Source organism: Haliotis cracherodii, unplaced genomic scaffold (genome assembly GCF_022045235.1).
Source record: "Haliotis cracherodii isolate W230 unplaced genomic scaffold, xgHalCrac1.p SCAF_5, whole genome shotgun sequence".
NCBI lineage: Eukaryota > Metazoa > Mollusca > Gastropoda > Lepetellida > Haliotidae > Haliotis > Haliotis cracherodii.
In genome coordinates, this window is record NW_027266308.1 from 49,887,122 (window position 1) to 49,902,993 (window position 15,872).

Sequence of the window (15,872 nt, forward strand, 5' to 3'; positions counted from 1 at the left end):
CATTACAAATTTCGGTGCCTTAGATGATTGGGCAAGCTATGCATACCCCTAATAAAGATGGAATGGCCCTAACCAGTTGGGATCAGTGAGCTAATGAGAATGCCATCCTTTGAGAAGTATGTTATCTCAGCAAAGGGTATCACGTTTGCAATTGATCCTGGAGAGATTCTTGGACATTACCAAACCAAGTTCGGTAACTAGGAGTGCAACAATATTTCTTTGTAACTAAGTCCACTCGCTGTAATAAACTATTTTATTTACAAGACAAATTATTTCACATGTGGAGGTAGACTAATGAAAGAAACATATCAAATAATATAAACCTAACCAATTCACACTATTAGCATATATATATATATATATATCTACACCTGAATAATCTCTAGATATCCACTTGTTGAGCTAACTTAAGCATATAACAAGACATGTAAAAGGAATAAGCGTCACTCCCTGCTAGAGGAGCTCTTTAGGTCTTCATCAAACACCTTGTTAAAACATATTGCACCTCCATATTGGGTCTATCCTTTTACAATGGCTATTTAACTCTTGGGGAATCACAAATAGCCTCATGTAGCCATGACTAAAACCTTAATCTTTGTAAAAGTGATTTTGTATTTGCACAATACAATTAATCCATATACTCATGGATTGAGTGAGAATGTTATCACCGTCATAAACAGTATTTCAGTCAAGTCAGCTTAATCTGGGATCGAAGGTTTCTGGTATGCTGAAGAGACGCAATTCTGCACAGCAAATTGCGGGGCCTTTGACGACTTGGCCACCCACGCCCCGTGATACGCCACTTCGGTGAAAGTCCCGAGAACAGGTATGATGCTGACAGACCAGGCATCATAATCGAGGAACACAAAAATCTAAAATCAAACCCATTATTGGAGAATCCTGGCACACTAAAGAGACACATCAAGACGTGGCGCCACAGGCCACCAGGGCCCTTTTGTACACATCAAGAATCAAGTGTTAGAAAACATTAAATGTAAAAGAGTGAGTGAGTGAGTGAGTTTGGTTTAACGCCGCTTTTAACATTATTTCAGTTATATCACAGCGCGTCAGCTTAATGTGGGAGGAAAGCCCGAAGTGCTGCAGGTCTCACTTCGGTGAAACCCACGAGCACAGGTATGGTGCTGACAAACCTAGAAACATAATCGGGGCGAACTGGGATTCGAACCCACTAAATGTCAAAGAAAAGTGTTTAAAGATTTTACAGTCATAAAAGTCAGTCTGTTTCATGATCACTATAAATAAAACTGACTGCTACTTAACCAAAAGAACCAGATTGAGTAATAATTAACAAGAAGGATAACAATAATAAGCAAAATTGGCACAATGAATTACATATCAAAAGACCCATAGTTTATAAGTCAACAATGATGAATATCAAATCTAGGTGATATAGTACATAATAGTCGATAAAATTCATTATACACTACTAAAACATCATCTTGTTTCATCACTAATTCTCTTCATTCAAACACAGTGTCTTCAGAGGTATAAGAGCAAGGGAAGTAACTCCTGTAATAGTCCCTAGGTATGATGTCAGCATGTCGGAACAGTCAAACTCAAGTCAAGCGATCAGTCCAAATCTTACACCATGACAACAAAGTCCATCCTCTTGGCTCTCTTATCATGAAGGGAGGAAAAATGCAAATCATATCCTGTAGATGTTTTTCACTTCTGGGTTCAGATTTCTGAAAAATGAACGTGGTTCAGCTTGATTTAGGGAGAACACCAAATAATGATGCAGGTCACAGATGATGACCCCTTTGGTGAAATCCATGAGGTATGGTGATCCACAATTATAGGATCCTGGCACAACTAAGGGATGCAACTTTGCACAGTGAATTGCAGTGCCTTAGACCAGTTGGCCATCCATGGCCCCTGCACCTCTTCGCTAAACCCATGGGTCAAGTCCTCACACTTCAAGAATCAATTTGGGATTAAAATTAACACTATTAGGAGTGAGAAAAATCTCATGTTAAAATGTTCATTTGTGACACATGCATGTCTGCACCGGTTTGAAGGTATGATACAAGTGTCAATTTGTTTTCCTGATACCTTATTTCATACAGAAACACAGATGAATCATTACCTATGGGTATAATGCTGAAAAACCAAGGATCATGATCAGGGCGAATCTGAACAATTGATCATCAAAGCCTGGCATAACTAAGGGATGTAACTCTGCACAATATATTTTTGTGTGCAAGACAACCCTATGTCGTTACCAGAAGAAGTACCATAATAAATCAGGTTTGGTCATCATACATATGTATACCTTTGAATGGTACTGTGACGTCAGAAGCATCACAGAACACACTCTTACTCTTACTGCAATATCCACAGAGGGAAATTGTAAAGGATTGCAAAGTGTGTTGGATGTGCTTGTTTCTGAGTAACTTTGTAGCAGGAAGGTACACATCAATTATGTTACATACATAGTCTAAACAGCAATCACCTACAGCTACCTCTGTTTACCACATATATCAAAAATAGCTTTCTAATTTCATCCTATATGGTCAATTCTGGACATCTGCCTCACTCCCTCTTCTACCAGGAAAAACAAGCACACCAATGAACGACTGCTTAGTGACACAAGAACTAGAAGGGTTTAACAAGGGGCTTAACTCAATCAACAGCCACATTCCTGAGTTTGCAAGCCCAAAACACCACAATGTTAACTCAAGCGTACTGCCTTGCAACTTTCTAGCAGTCAGTCATGGAAGTCCACTGGAAATGTTGATCAGAACACAAGAAAATATCAGTTACCCTTGATTTCATATTTACACAATCATCACGATCCCACCTGACAAACATTCGCAAATTATCTCCATTTACCTGACATGATTCTAAACTTTCAATTGTTACAGTAACATTGTTATCATATGGTAATCATTATTAACTTATATCCTCCATCAGGATCTTTAACTGCAATGATATAACAGTAATGCAACTGACATGTATACAGTAAGACACAAAACAAAAGATACAGATGACAATAGCATTAAAGTCATACCAATGATAACAACTAGCCGCAATGTCATGAAGTAGTTCCACTTTGGGTGAAATTCAGCAAAACTACGTAAAATAATATGATTACTTTTTATAATTTTCACAATTTTGAAACATGTTTAATAAACGTTTACTTTAAAACAAAGTAAATTAATTCTATTCTGCAAATACAATTCTTGGGTTTGAAAGTAAAAATCAACTCTCTCTCTAAATAACACAAAAGTGTGACATTATTCAACAAAATCATGATAAATTTGAATGTCATTTCAACCTAAAATGGAGCCACTTCTGAGTGCCAGCAATACGGTAACAACTAGCTGTGGACATTAAAAGTGTTCGTTTGTAGCTTGGGCAGAGGCACTGAGGTAATTTCCAAAACTGTTCCTGCTTCCGTGGTAGGAAAACTGCTCGAAGTACGGGAGCTCATTATCCTCTGTAATACTCTCTAAATGACTGCCTCCATGCTCACTGGGGGATGTGCTCATGGGCTCCTGAGCAAATTCTTCCGGGATGTACTTGGTATCCCATGCACTTTTCACATCCGGTTTCCAAGGGGGACAAATCTGAGAAGAAACATGCAGAAGGGATGAAATTTGGCATATTAATGTATTTCAAGGTTCTAGCTAAACAAAGGCATGAATTATTCGGGTGAAGGTTCATATGAAGCTGTGAGTGCAGGACACTGACCAAGCAGTAACAATGCTCTACACTACATGGAAATGTGTCATACAAAATACAGGTGAATCACTCCTTTGTTGTCCTAAGAATTACTTCCTCATTCAAAACCATAAAATCACCATTTCCAGTTTAGAAATGCTTATGATCACAAAACCTTATATACTACACAAAAGAAGTTAAAGTGCACCCGATTCTTTTATATTTCTATCATTATTCTATCTTGCTAGAACAGATTAACGATAGTAATATGAAAGACTGGTATTCTTTGACTTCTTTTGAGCAGTATATATTGTTATCTGAAGGCTATATTTAATAGAAATTCCACACTTTAACACACAGGAACATACTGCTATTTGCAATTTTAAACTGAACACAATGGAAGAACATTTTAATATTTAACGCTCACTGACTAAAAAATTGTATCAAAATGTAATAAAGCTTGTGACCATGTCAGAAAAAACCCTCAATTACTTGAACTGAACCATAACTCAAACTATCTGAATATTCTACACTGAATAACAGTAATTTACAGTACTATATTGGTGTTAGACAAACTGCCCCTCCTTATCAATCTGGTGAGAAATCTGTTCTAAAAGTAATGCTGATTGTCAGTTTCATTCCCAGATTTTCCCTGATTATGATCCTTGGTTTGTCAGTATCATACCCAATCTTATGGGTTCCAATGTTTGTTTCTTTTCTCCCATAGTGAGTAGACACCCTGAGACATTACCAAAATAGGGTTCAAAGCACTCTATAACCCAACTGACTCACTCACTCCAAGTTAGTGGAACCATTACTCAAACTGAGGTGACAAATATCACATTTCAGTGTGAGTGTATGGTTTTACCGCTTTTAGCAATATTCCAGCAATATCACGGCAGGAGACACCAGAAATGGGCATTGTATCCATGAGGGAATTGAACCTGGGCCTTTGGCAGGATGAGCAAACACTTTAACCACTAGGCTACCCCACTGCCCTTATTACTTTTGAGAATAACATTTAACAGATGAAGATCCAGGGAGAAAATATCACTGCCATCACTAATCCCCCGTAAAAGTCTAAGTAAGTGTATAACAGTTAAAATAGTCTTCTGTGCAGTCGGGACAACTTCAGCATGTGACAAAAATGAATGTGTGGAATAAATCTTGACACAAGACAGTAATGAAAAGGGAAACAGCCTCAAACCTGTTAGCTACTTCAGTGAATGACTTCAAGTGAGTGAGTATGACTTTTACGCCACTTTTAGCAATATTCCAGCAATATCACAGCGAGGGACTCCAGATATGGACTTGACACATTGTACCCATGTTAGGATTCGAACTCGGGTCTTTGGAGTCACGAGCGAACGCTTTAACCTCAAGGCTACCTGACCACCCCCTAACACCACTTTGAACAGTTTTATCAAAGTATGCCAGCTTAATATGGGAGTAAAGCCCCCACTTAGGTTCTAGACACTTACCACATCTGCTAAAACAGAGATGGGTTTATCAAACCAAGGATCCTTTTGAGGGTAAATCTGGGACCTGAACTCACGATCATATGATCCTGGAAAGCCAAGGGATGCAACTCTGCACAGCAAATTGCAACCCATAAACAACAGGGCCAATCATACCCTGTTACTGTCCTCAAATCTATCTAACATTCTCGAATGTTTGTCAACTACATTCTACTGTGATGCCAACAAAGAAAATTACTATAGGAGTAAGACAACAGTTAGTGCTGTTTGGCCATGACATTCAGTGGATGTGCTACTGAGGGGTGCTATGGCTACATCCTTAACCATGCATGTGATTTTTGGTGGTATTTAGTGCTATCTTTCTTGCATGAAGTATCAGTGTTATTAAACTCAAGAAATCCTGAAATAAAGAAATAAAGTGTCACATCCAAAATTAAAATGCAGTGCCATCTAAAACGTCAATAGAAAGTTAACAGAAACAAACCAACCGTATCAAAAATCAATGTTAACGAAGCAAAATTAAGCAAACTGTAGCACCATAAAACAAAACCCATGTTTAGAACAGACAGGAAAGCGAAAAAAATAGTAATTAAAATTAAAATTTAAAAATAACAGAAAAAAATTGAAAGAGGCATGTATCCTCTCCCTGTCGCCTCTGAATGTGAGAATAACGCAAGGCCACCAGCTACCGACCTATATTGTTAACGCTGGTCAATCTTAAGTGAGGATTATGTCGTCCAGGTCGTCTCAAAGCTCATGCGACTGCTGGCGAGGCTACCGCGACTGCCATGGTAGGAAAACTGCTCAAAATATGGCATTGTCTCCATTTCCTCGGTCACCGTCTCCAAGCGGTGGCCACCAGGGGGCGTGAGCTCCACCGATTCCACAGTAAATGTTTCATCAAAGTAGCGCGTGTCGGTCTCGGATGTCACCTGAGGCTTGAAAGGCGGAGTCACCTGAGGGAGTGATAGATAGCATGCCAAAATTAGGCAAATAAAGTAGACAAAGCAGAAGCACAGACAGAAGAAAGCAGCTACGCGCAGTCAGCTGGCCTCTAGGACAACACATGAATGAGATAAGCAATGAAGTAACATAACCTATTCCTCTTGTCTTGGACCCCTGGTTATACAGTATTTTAAGCTAGCATGAGACGAGCTACATAGTAACATGACTTATTCCACTAGTCTCCAAGCCCTGATTATCTAGTTTTTTAACACTGGAATGAGATTAGCCAAATAGTAACATGACTTATTCCCCTAGTCTCCAAGCCCTGATTATCTAGTTTTTTAACACTGGAATGAGATTAGCCAAATAGTAACATGACTTATTCCCCTTGTCTCCAAGCCCTGATTATCTAGTATTTTAACACTGGAATGAGATTAGCCAAATATTAACATGACTTATTCCCCTAGTCTCCAAGCCCTGATTATCCAGTATTTTAACACTGGAATGAGATTAGCCAAATAGTAACATGACTTATTCCCCTAGTCTCCAAACAGTGATTATCTAGTATTTTAACCCCCCAAAAATTAAGTAAAAATTCCCTGCATTTTATGCTAATGAGATTTAGTTTTATGAAGAACATGTGATATGAATGATGACACAAAATGGAAACTCTGACACAAATTATTAGAAGTAACGACACAGTGAGTCAGTACTGGTCTATAGAGAGATGACCAGATCGACCATGTTTATATGTGTAAACTGTTATAAAGTAGAGAAGGGTACAACATAACCTCGGTCCTCATGATCTCAAATGGATTCTGAACCCTTGTCACAAACACTACCATTACTCCATGATATAGTACCAGTATTACCTAACAAGTAGTCTCCTATCACCAAATTGTGATCTCATCTTTTCCCGAAAATCTCCTTTAGCATTTGAAATCAGGTACTACAATTGAAATCAGGTAGTCTAATCACAGTGTATGCATTTAGTCATTCAATATGTTGTCCATTACCATGGTTACATCACAACACGGTGGCATTAGTAAGGTCTGGTACAGAGGACATACATGCAAGCATGGCAATTTACATACATAATCTTAGTCATTGCCTCTCACCCTGGTACACACTGGACAACTTAGATACTGGTAATTCATTCATATTCATCAGTAAATTCAAAGCTTCATCATTACAACAATACAAAAATCTGTATGTTTAACTTGTTTGTGGTCTGGTGAAGTAAATGTGGTGAATTACCTCCCCTTGTTTGTTGTGGTGTGAAAGTGTCACATTACAAATATACAAACACAAATATGATGAAAGCATCTACAGTGGAGATTATCCGACACCAGAGAAAAGAGATACTTTTACATAAATTAAAATTATATATATGAAATATTTACAAAATACATCTTATACGTATACATGTATCTACAAATGATATAAATAATTATCCACTTCCAGTTTTAATTAAAAATTAGGATTAAAATACAAAAAAACATTTGTAAGGGACTTGTATTGTCAAATAAGAAGTACATGTTTCTTCGACAAAAAATCTAATTTCACATATTAAACATATGCTTAGTAATTAATAAGACTAAAACTACATGTTGCATGAACAGTACTCGACAGTACCGATACAAAGCTTACAAAGCCAATCATTCTTCCTGAATGTACAACCAAAAAAAGCATGTACAGTGACAGCTTTGTTTGACTGGCTATCAAGAAAAGTCAGCATTAATGTTTTACAGTTCTCCAGCTGCTTCTAAGTTGTGTATACTGCAGTTCCGGTTAGAAAGTATTGCTCTATAGGACGGTTCCCTAAGCCTTACATCCAAAGAGATGAACTTGTTCCATAAACACAAATCACAAACTGTGAGTTCACTAAAAATATAAAAAAGTACAAAAATACACAAAGGTGAATAATGGCTAAAGTGATTTACCTTTTTCTCTGCCAGATCTGCCCAATTGATTGGCAGGAAGAAGGGATGAGACATTATTTCTCTAACATCAGCTTCGCTGCCACCAAGTCTATTAGGATAAAAAATAAATTACAGCAATCTGAAGCTTCTCCTGGTTCAGTTCCATAACTTACTTCATGTGACACCTAATGTTAACTCAACAATGTGTGTGTTTGTGTGCGTGCGTGTGCATGTGCATGTATGTGCATCCCCAGTGGGGATGCCAGGTTAGAACTATTCTCCAGCATCCTATGTTTAGCGACTTAATGGATTCGGAGGTCAAGCTTAGTGACTCATCTTCCTGGGGCAAGGGAGCTACCTGACCATAAAAGTCCAGTTTCGTCCCTTTCCGAACTAGGCTGGAATTATGGAGTTATGTATTTGCTGGACTCATGAGTCTATGAATAGTCCAATCAAAATCTTGTAACAAAATCGCCATTCGGTTAATAAACAATATGGCGACTGCGGTGCTGATTTCAATTGATTGCAGGATTGATTTGATGAACTTCTTATTCCAATAAAGATCTTGGTTATCGATCAGATCGTCATAATTGGGCACTGCCATTTTGTTTGAAGCAAATGCAAGTGATATGAGAGGTGGAATCTGATTGGTCAATAGGCGGGACATAGAAGGGACATAGAAGGGACATAGAAGGGACATAACTCGTAATTGCCACTGGTGGCGCTACGATTAAACCATGAAATTCCAGCCTAGTCTGGCAACTGAACTTTCACAGTTATTTAACTCCCTTGCCTCAAGAATATGTTAGTGTCTTGGTTCATTGCTTATTATCATACGGCGATGGCATGAAGGTTACTAATAATATCAATTACTGGATAATGTACTCGTATTATCTTTGGAGATGATACTTTCTGTTTAAGAAATATGTGCATGTCAAACGTATCTTGCACACAGAGCATCCTGAAAGTTAATGAATATGCTTTAAGATTTCTCCAATGATACAAAATTTTGTTATTTATGCATCTCTATTGGGAAAATGTAATTTCACAGAAGTCAACAACAAATAAATATTTCCCAGCCAGGTAAACACACATTGCACAGCCATTATAGCATAGTGGCACATTGGCACATTACTGCTGACCTTATTCTTTCCGTAAAACTACTAGACAATTTGCATATTCAAATGTTTAAATTCTTTACTTCACAAAAACATTTCAAGACAAAATAAAAGCAGTAGACTAATGTGTTTTGCTACCTTCGAAATTGAGAGGGGTCCTGTGGTCTTTGCAGTTTGCTGGAATAGTTTCTGAAGCTAGGGACGCCCTAAATGTTTTACTTTTAGCATTAGGGTAATGACAAGAAACCTTGGACTTTAATTCTTCATATTGAACACTAGAATGGCTAGTGAAATATTGTAAAGGCTGTCTGTATATAAGACCTTATGCCTGGTTCTTTAAATACCTGCTTACACTAATGCAAACAAGAGACACAAGATAACCCAAGTACAGTGCTGGGTCCTAAACCACAAAGCTTTTGTAGCTTTTATAACCATATTTTGGCAACAAATATTGTAGTGCTACGAACGCTTAGTGAATCAGGCCCCTGTATCCTAAGCATACTAAAGACACACCTGTTCCATTGACTTATATATTGACTTTTGTAAGTGCTTTGAGCACTTAGTGTGAAGGTTAGCGCTAAATAAGAAGCCATATTAAAATTTATTTATTGTTATCATTGTGTTAACAAATACCCAGCACACTTCCACTGACCTGTCTTTGGGATTTTTGGCCAGTAGGCCTGTGAGTAGACTCTTGGCATCCTCGGACAACGTCCGGGGAAATTTGACTGACTGAAGCAGGATGAGTTCAAACAGTACATCGTGGTCGCGGTTGTAGAACGGCAGTCGACCACACATCATCTCGTACATTACCACTCCCGTCCCCCACCAGTCCACTGCTCTCCCATAGTCATTGTCTTCTAAAACCTGGAGAAGGATGGGAGCTAATGATGGTATACAGCATAGTCATCACTATAACCTCTATATATTCCTCTCATCTGTTTTGTGGGTGAGTCAGAAGGAATTAATGCCGCTTTGAACAGTATTGCAGTTTGTCATGGCGTGTGTCAGTTTTTGTGAGATGAAGCCTAAAGTGATGCCTCTCATAGATGTTTACCACTAAAGTGAAACCCACAAGCACATTATTATAAACAAGGCAAATCGAGGTGTCATCAGATTCTGGCACAAGTAAGGGACACAACTCTGCATATCAAATTGTGGTTCCTTAGATAACTGTCCAACTGTGCACCTCCAAAGTTGATAACCACAACAAGAATACATATATATGCCTGTGTCAGCACAATGTGGGAGGAAAGCCTGAAGTCACGCAGGTCTCAGCCATCTACCACATAGTTGAAACCCACAAGCACAGGTAAGCCAAAGCCATGAATAACATCTGACTGTACTTTTGTCTACACTTTCAGAGACACCACTGCTGGGATCATCTACTCAAAGTTTAAACATTTAGGTCTTGCATCCGAGGTGTTATATAAAATTTTAAAGGATTATGTAGACAAACACTAGATATTTGCATGTTACAAGCTCACATAAACCCTTGATGCAAGCAAAAGAAAATCTGACTGAATCTAAAGGCAGATTTAAGGATACAAATGTTCCTATCACAAATATATTAGCTTCTCCGCAGAGAACACTGAAGCAGAGGAGTGAGTGAGCTGAAACATAGCGTCACATCAGCATTGTTTCATCCATGAACGGACAGACAATGAATCCTCAGACAATGTGAAGTGATAGTGTATGAGAGTGCTGACCTCAGGAGCAAGGTACTCTGGTGTCCCACAGAATGTGCTGGTACTAGCGCCAAAGTGCATCTCTTCCTTACACAGACCAAAGTCAGCTATCTTTATGTGACCATCTTTGTCCAGTAATAAATTCTCCAGCTGGAATGGCAAAATGGAAATGTTATTCATTCAATAATAATCCTGACATGATGTGATGAAGCACTAGTTCCCTTTGTAAACATTTCTCCACTACCAATGATATTGAACACACTGCTTAATTTGTGGTTTGTCATGTTCATTTGTCTTTGTCTTTGTCTTACTATGTAAGTTCAATTTAGTAGACTAGACAGACTGTTTTTATTAGACAAAAGGTTTATCAAACATGCTGTAAAATGGCAGTTTCAATCATACTTGTGATTATGTTTCACAATAACATAACCCTGTTGTTTTCAACATATATTGTCGATAATAACATCTGATTCTGTTGTAATTTCAATCAAGTAATCCAAGAACAAAATCAGGCAATCCATGTTATCATCCACAATGCCTGCCAATACATAACATGAGAATGTTCACAAAGTCTTGTTCTCCCTGGAATGTATTGATAACGACAATTATCTCGCAATCTTGTCCAGAAATAATAATAGTACCTGTGGATTAAAACTAGGCCAAATTTAAACTAAAAATACTTTATAATAAAAATAATAAAAATAATAAAAATCTTTCACAGTATGGGAAGTTATTTGTAGTCAGCTCCAGTCCTAATTCTCACCTTAAGATCTCTATATACAATATTATTTTCATGCAGGTAACCAAGGGCAGATATGATTTCTGCGCCATAAAATCTTGTCCGGTCTTCCGAGAAGACACGATCTCTGGACAAGTGGAAAAACAGTTCTCCGCCATTTACATACTCCATCACAAAACACAGGCGGTCAGCTGTCTGGAATGAATACTTCAGTTCCTGTGGGAGAGAGAAACAAGATACCTTGGTGAGGAATAGAAAACAGAATTATAACATAACAATCTACAAGTTACAAGTATGCCTCTTTAACCATGGTGTATTTGGTTCACAGGCTACCTGTGGATCAAAACTTTCCCAATTTCATTAGCTGTTAGGTTGGAGAGGAGAGAGCGAGTAAGGTTTCTTTGAACAGTACAGCTACAATGTTGGCATGTCAGCCTACTGCGAGAGGAAAGGTGAAAGTGAAGAGCATGTGTATCATGGTGTATAGTGTATAGTGCTGACAAAACATGGACCATAATTCGGATGACTCCGGGTCTTAAATCCACAACCAGCAAATCCTGGTAGCTATACAGTAAAATACGATGATAACGAACACGCTTATAACAAACTGACGGATGAATGATACATTGTTTAAGATGCCACTTGAATAGAAGTGAAGGACCAAGATTATTGCACTTATATAGCAACGTGTGTGTGTGTGTGTGTGTGTGTGTGTGTGTGTGTGTGTGTGTGTGTGTGTGTGTGTGTGTGTGTGTGTGTGTGTGTGTGTGTGTGTGTGAGAGAGTGTGTTAGTGTTAGTGTTAGTGTGTGTGTGGCTGCTTGTACTAGTCTGGACTGATGCTGATTTATAGTGCTAGCTCACTGAAATACCATGCCGCACTTTAACATGAATACCCCACTCAGACACAGTATACTGACTCTGGGTCGACCAGTCCTTATTTTAGCCCCTTAATGCCGAGTGCCAGACAGGGTAACAACAAGTACCATATCTTAATGTCTTTTGGTATGACACAACCCCAGACCCTCCGCTCTCCAGGCAGACGCACTACCACTAGACCATGGAGGCGGTCCACTTGAAATTGAACCACTGATAGTTCTACATATACTAGACAAGTCATTGCATTTAAATATACACTTGCCATACAATGAGGAACTTATTTGTGTATCATGGAAAGATACAAATTTCTCCATTGAGAGTGGAGTAGTATTTGAATGACTTCTGGGTTAGCAGGGTGACACTGTGTGGTGCAACTGTCATGGCAATACATACTGTCAAAAAAGGATGCTTTGTTGTTTGTAGAACTCTGTTTTCTGTTAATGTGTGGGTCACCTCATCCTGAAAAACAAATAAGTATTACATAATAAATTCATTGAGGAAAACTATTCCAAACACATACATGTTGTTAACAGAATCATACACAACAAACAATACTCCTTCAGCTCCCAGTCAGAGTAACACAGGTTCACAGTGCTCAGTTCATGATTGGTTAAAATCCAGGCTACAGCATATTTTTTATTTGAAATATCAGTTTCAAAATATATTTAGAGTCAGCGAGATAAAAACATGACAAAACAAACAGCAGTCCGGAGCTAATGTGAGTTGGGTTTAACAACGCTTGGAACAGTATTTCAGTTATATCACATGGTTTAACACTGCTTGGAACAGTATTTCAGTTATATCACATGGTTTAACACCGCTTGGAACAGTATTACAGTTATATCACAGGGTGTTGATGTTGGAAGAAAGCATGAAGTAATGCATATCTCAGATGTTTACTTTGGTTAAACCCACAAGCATTGATATGGTGCTGACAAACCTTGAAAAAAAACTACGGAGATAACCCTGCATAGCAAATAATGGCACCTTAGACAACTGTTCACCTGTGCTCCCTCAGATAAAGTAGAATGGGCCAACCTAGTGCTTATGGAACAATTGTCTGGTCCAGACTCCATTATTTACAGACCGCCGTCATACAGCTGGAATATTGCTGAGTGCGGCGTTTAACAACAAACAAAGTTATGACATTTACTGCTTCTAATGTAGCTGCCAACCCCTTTAACATTGTAAACAGGGTGATTCAGTGCCAGGAGTAAATAACACAGACTGAAAATACTAACAAATTACTTAGCAAATCAACATATTAGAAGCCATGAATACTTGGAGACGGAGAATGTATGAGTGGACATCAACCTTACCTTTGCAATAATTACTGCTTTCTTGAGGATTTTGATCGCATATAAATGATTTGTAGCTTTTTCTTTACATAAAATGACTTTTCCAAATGTTCCTTTCCCAAGCACCTTAAGAAACTGGAAATCATCAAGTGACTGAAAGAAAAAATATACTGAGTCACTTTGGGCAGTGTCAATTAAACCACCAAATCAAATAGTTACACGTTTTCTTACATCAAATACAGCATGTACCAGCTGTGGATGCTATACTAAATATTTTTGTTAAATGACAAGACAAACCTCAAGGTGCACAATAGGAACATTTCAGCTGTATCCTAATATCACAGTGACAAGAGCTGCTCCTCCCTGATGGCCACCATACAAGAACTACCCCTACACAGCAGCCATTGTGACCACCAAGTCCCCAATTTGGTTGCTTTCCAAGAAGGTACCACACTCAGTCAGGGAGGTCAATGATAATAATTTGTGTTCTCACATGGCCACCCTCACAAGAACTAGTCATATTCAGTTGCCATCTTGACCACACAGTCCCTAATTAGGATGCTTTCCAAAGAGGAACAACACTCAATCAGCTAAATCAATGATGAAAATTGGTCTTCGCGGGTGGCAACCCATTCAAGAACTAGCCCCATTCAGTTGCCATCTTGACCACCAAGTCCCCAACTCAGTTGCTTCACATCGAGGCTGCACACTCGATCAATGATAATAATTTGGCTTTCCAGAATTAGTCCTCAATTGCTTTACAAAGAGGCATCTTGTTCGATCAGCAAGGTCAATGAAAGTAATTTGTCTTCACGGGTGGTCACTTATACAAGAACTATACAGAAGTGGGTTGACATCATGACCACTGATTCCCCAGTTTCGCTGTCTCTTACAACAAGCTTAAGGTACAAGGGATCTACACCCACTTGTGTAAGGGGTGTCACACACAACACAGATCTCCGTACCTTCTTCCTTTGTGATGGTAGCAGTCCGCATGCACCATCTTCAGTGACCTTCAGATCCTCAGCTACTGACTTGATTGCCTGGATCCATTCCTCCCTGAAACAAGAGCATACAGTGAACTTCCCTTGTAACTATGGAAACTAGAGCCCATCTATTCTTCCCTACTTAGGCTGAACTCCATCAGCATATCACAGTTACATAACAAACAGTCAAACATGAAATCACTTAGTAAGTTAAAGTATTTATATGTCACATTCAGCAATATTCTAGCTATATCACAGTAGCCTGTAAATAAACTCTAGGACAGACAAACCAAAGGTTAATAGTATGAGCAACCATCCATGCCATCAGGGTCAAGTAAGAGAGCAGGACAAAGAAACCACCTGATTTTCCAGTTATAGCCACATTAGAAGCCATTGTGGTCATCTAATCCCTCTATAGTTTATTCTAATACGGTGGCACGGGGCACGAGTAGCTCAGGCACTGCAATTTCCTGCGTAATGTTGCACACCTTGGATGTGCACGAAACCTATGACCATGGGTTTGAATCCCAGAATCGCCTGGATTAGGTATTTAGGTTTGTCAACACCATACCCATGCTCATATGTTTCACCAAAGTGGTGCATGTCTAAGATATGCATCATATCAGGTTTTACTCCCACATTTAGCTGACATGCCCTGATGTAACTGAAATATTGTTCAAAGCAGCATAAAACCAAACTCACTCACTCACTCCCCTGGGCACCTGGAGCAGAATGTGTCTCTAGCCTTTTGAGGTGACTAAAGTGGAAATCTTTGGGGATTCTGGGTTAGAATGGGTCCATAGCATTATGCTTGTAGTAAGAGGCAAGTTTATGGATCTGGGGTCACTCATACAAGAACTATACAGAAGTGGGCTGACATCATGACCACTGATTCCCCAGTTTCGCTGTCTCTTTCAACAAGCTTAAGGTACAAGGGATCTACACCCTCTTGTGTAAGGGTGTCACACACAACACAGATGTCCGTACCTTCTTCCTATATGGACCTGGGGGTCAGGCTCGGTGACTTGGTTAATGGCATGTCAACGTACCCTGACAGCATGAACCATTGCTCATAATATCAATCACTGGATTGTCTGGTCCAGACACGAATATTTACAGATACAAGCATGCATGTTA

The 15,872-nt window shown here is 38.9% G+C and overlaps 1 protein-coding gene across 3 annotated transcripts in view; it reads right to left on the reverse strand.

The window, feature by feature from the left end:
* Positions 1-234: 234 nt before the first annotated feature.
* The window catches only part of LOC139443505 (RAC-gamma serine/threonine-protein kinase-like), a 59,143-nt gene continuing 43,505 nt past the window's right edge, over positions 235-15,872 (reverse strand). For 2 of the 3 annotated variants that reach the window (XM_071224490.1, XM_071224491.1), the window contains 8 exons: positions 14,715-14,808; positions 13,771-13,902; positions 12,845-12,910; positions 11,599-11,790; positions 10,857-10,985; positions 9,800-10,014; positions 8,051-8,138; positions 235-3,590 (listed from right to left, as the gene is read on the reverse strand). In XM_071224490.1, coding sequence (XP_071080591.1) covers positions 3,354-3,590; positions 8,051-8,138; positions 9,800-10,014; positions 10,857-10,985; positions 11,599-11,790; positions 12,845-12,910; positions 13,771-13,902; positions 14,715-14,808 — 1,153 coding nt within the window. In that variant the 3' untranslated portion in view covers positions 235-3,353. Of the gene's footprint in view, positions 3,591-5,855; positions 6,119-8,050; positions 8,139-9,799; positions 10,015-10,856; positions 10,986-11,598; positions 11,791-12,844; positions 12,911-13,770; positions 13,903-14,714; positions 14,809-15,872 lie in introns of all 3 variants that reach the window. The other variant, XM_071224492.1, reaches the window with a different exon arrangement.